Raw genomic sequence first — 2729 nt, 5'->3', positions numbered from 1 at the left:
TATTCGGTGCCATTTCAGCTAGGGTATTCAAAAAATAAAAAACATAATTTTCCATGTTTTTTTTTTAATTTAATCTGAATGATGGCTTGTTAAAGTATAAGAAAAATATTTTGGTCAAGCTCAGGATATTATGCTTAAAAATTATTATTTTTTACCATCCCCAGTTATTGTGTGTGCACGCTGTTACTGTGAAAAATAGTAACAGGGTGGCTGGTAACAGGGTGGACATTTTAGGCTAAACTTGGCTATTGCTACATGTGTGATGATAATCAAGCTAGCACTTGGTGACAACAGAAACATATATTTGATAGATATATTCAACATATTTTTTCTAAATGTAAAACAAATGAATCAGTTCCACTAAAAATGAGCATTACAGGGTGGACATTTTATGCTTTACCGCAATAGTTAAGTTATTTAAAACATTAGAAAAACGTTGAAGGAAGAACGCATTCACTCTGCTTCTTGAAGATTATTTCCCACTCAAAATGTATCCTTCTTCTTCTTGAGTCATACAAATAGTAGAATAGTAAAGGGGCGTGTCCAGAGGGATTCAAATCAGAGTAACAGGGGGGACGTTCAAACAGGGGACACACACTTTATTTTCAATACAAATGAATTAATAACAACAATTTCAATTTGGTGAGGAATATTAGCAAAAGGGTCATACAACACTCACAAAAATGTAGAATTTGTTTGTATTTCTTTTTGTATATCTGTTACAGAAGTTGAGCAAACATGATTGGGGACACAGCAATTTGGCCTACTTGTGCTAAAATCATAGTCATTATTTAGAATTTTTAATATCCTGGCTAAATAACATTGTTTTTTTTTATGGTAGAGGGTATAAATATTTAAAAACAAGCTTTTAAAAAATAAGCATTAGACCTTTTTAAATACAAAATATATGATATAATGTGGTGGGGACCTATATGGCACCGAATGCTAGGAATGACCCAATCACTTATTTGCATGACAAATCTTTTTATAAGCAATCTGAAGCTTCTGTTTTAAGCCATGAGCTGCGAACTAAACTAGTGAATGCAATTCCTAAAGAAATTGCTATGGGAAGGCTTTATGATGAAAAGCTGACTCTAAACTGCTATGCTGAAATGTAATGTGTAAGAAGAAAGTGAATAATTTAGATTGAAATTATTAGGGTTGTTAAATAATAGTGAAGTCACGTTGGAATAACAATAACTCATCCCTCTCGAGTTTTCTTTTTGAGCTTTGCCAAAAGCCACTGTGTCAAGTGTCCTACTTGGGTTGCCGTACGTAGTTGTCCAATATGGCGCACCATCTCGCACATGCGCACTGCAGATCGGGTTGTGACCATGGATGTATAATAAGAGGTAGTGACCCCATGGTAGTGACTGGGACTTGAATGTGAAATAAGAACAAGAAAATAAAAGTCAAATTATGGCAGGTTTAAAAGAAAATATGAAGGCAAAATTAAATCTGTCCTCCAGCTGTGACATCACGCACTCTAAAATCTGAAGAAGGCCTCTTTACCAAGGTCTGAACAATGTTTAATATATCTAAAAGTAAGAATCAGATTTAAAAGTTGTGTTAGACGAATAATTTCAGAAAGATGTGTGACATTTTAAAGTTGGAATGAGGTTTCTGAGTGAAAATATGAAGGAGCAGTTATATTAGCAGTTGAAGAAGGAGCAGTTAGCAGTTGAAGTTGCATGAAGATTGTTGAAGTCTGAAGAGTTATAAATGGGATGTATTATGGGATGTATCTCTGGAATTATGAAAGTTATGAATGATAAAAGTAATAGCCATTGATTCCCGACCGAGCTGAACGTGTTGATGTTTGAACGGAGTTTCTGCGATGTTCAATGTGGGAGAAGAAGCAGCGCAAAATAACCCGGCGGAATAATAAATAATTTTGTGCGTAGCATAACAGATAGTCCAACTGAGAGCTGTGATGAAGGCTGTTTCTTACAGCATTTTCAAGTATCAAGCTTAATGTACCTACATTTGATTGATTTTGCTTAATTATAACTTAGCATGAGGCAAAATACCCCACCTCTAGTGAGTGGCCCAGCCCTTCTTATATTTTTCTGTATGTGGCCCTCGGTGAAAAAAGACACCCCTGATCTAGAATTAAAAAAAGACTTTCATGGTCTTAGTTTATGTCTTAAATTATTATATAAGGTTATAAGCAGTACACTTTCAGGAAAGCAAATTGGTTTTGCAGTCAGTCCATCCCATATTATGGATGTTAAACATTCCTATAAATACAATTGTACTATATACAAATAAACCAATATCTTTCATTTCGAGGAGTATTTAATATTATTATCCTGATGACGTTTGTGATACCCGGAAATAAAGGCGGGGCTATCCCCTGTTTCTCTCCTCCTCCCTGCCAGACACAAACTCAGACAGAGGGACAACATGGATCCGAACACGACCATCCTGCGAGTCAAGAGGAAAAGGGGGACCGACCCCGCAGATGCGCTGCTGCTGGCATGTAAACGTATCCGACCGGAGACGTCTCAAAGCTCAGGCGAGACGGTACCGGAGCCGAATGAAGCCGAGGTGGAGAACTCTGTCTTCAAACTCGTGGCGACGGTGGCGACACAGGTGAGAGGCCCGCTGCTACTAGCTAACCTAGCGCTGCAGGCTAACGTCAACGCAGCTGCCGGGGAAACCGAATATAAACGTTAATAAGCGTGTCGGTATAAGCGTTTGGACATAGTTCATTTATCTAATACAGG

The 2729-nt window shown here is 37.3% G+C and overlaps 1 protein-coding gene across 1 annotated transcript in view; it reads left to right on the top strand.

Moving 5' to 3' along the window:
• Nucleotides 1-2354: 2354 nt before the first annotated feature.
• slc7a6os (solute carrier family 7 member 6 opposite strand) overlaps nt 2355-2729 on the top strand; it is a 7594-nt gene continuing 7219 nt past the window's right edge. Inside the window, exon 1 of the mRNA XM_079665679.1 lies at nt 2355-2674. Coding sequence (XP_079521805.1) covers nt 2407-2674 — 268 coding nt within the window. The 5' untranslated portion in view covers nt 2355-2406. The remainder of the gene's footprint in view (nt 2675-2729) is intronic.

Source organism: Notothenia rossii (assembly GCF_949606895.1).
Source record: "Notothenia rossii genome assembly, chromosome: 2".
Taxonomy (NCBI): Eukaryota; Metazoa; Chordata; class Actinopteri; order Perciformes; family Nototheniidae; genus Notothenia; species Notothenia rossii.
Note: the sequence above shows the minus strand (reverse complement) of the source record. Positions and strands in the feature narration are given on the sequence as shown.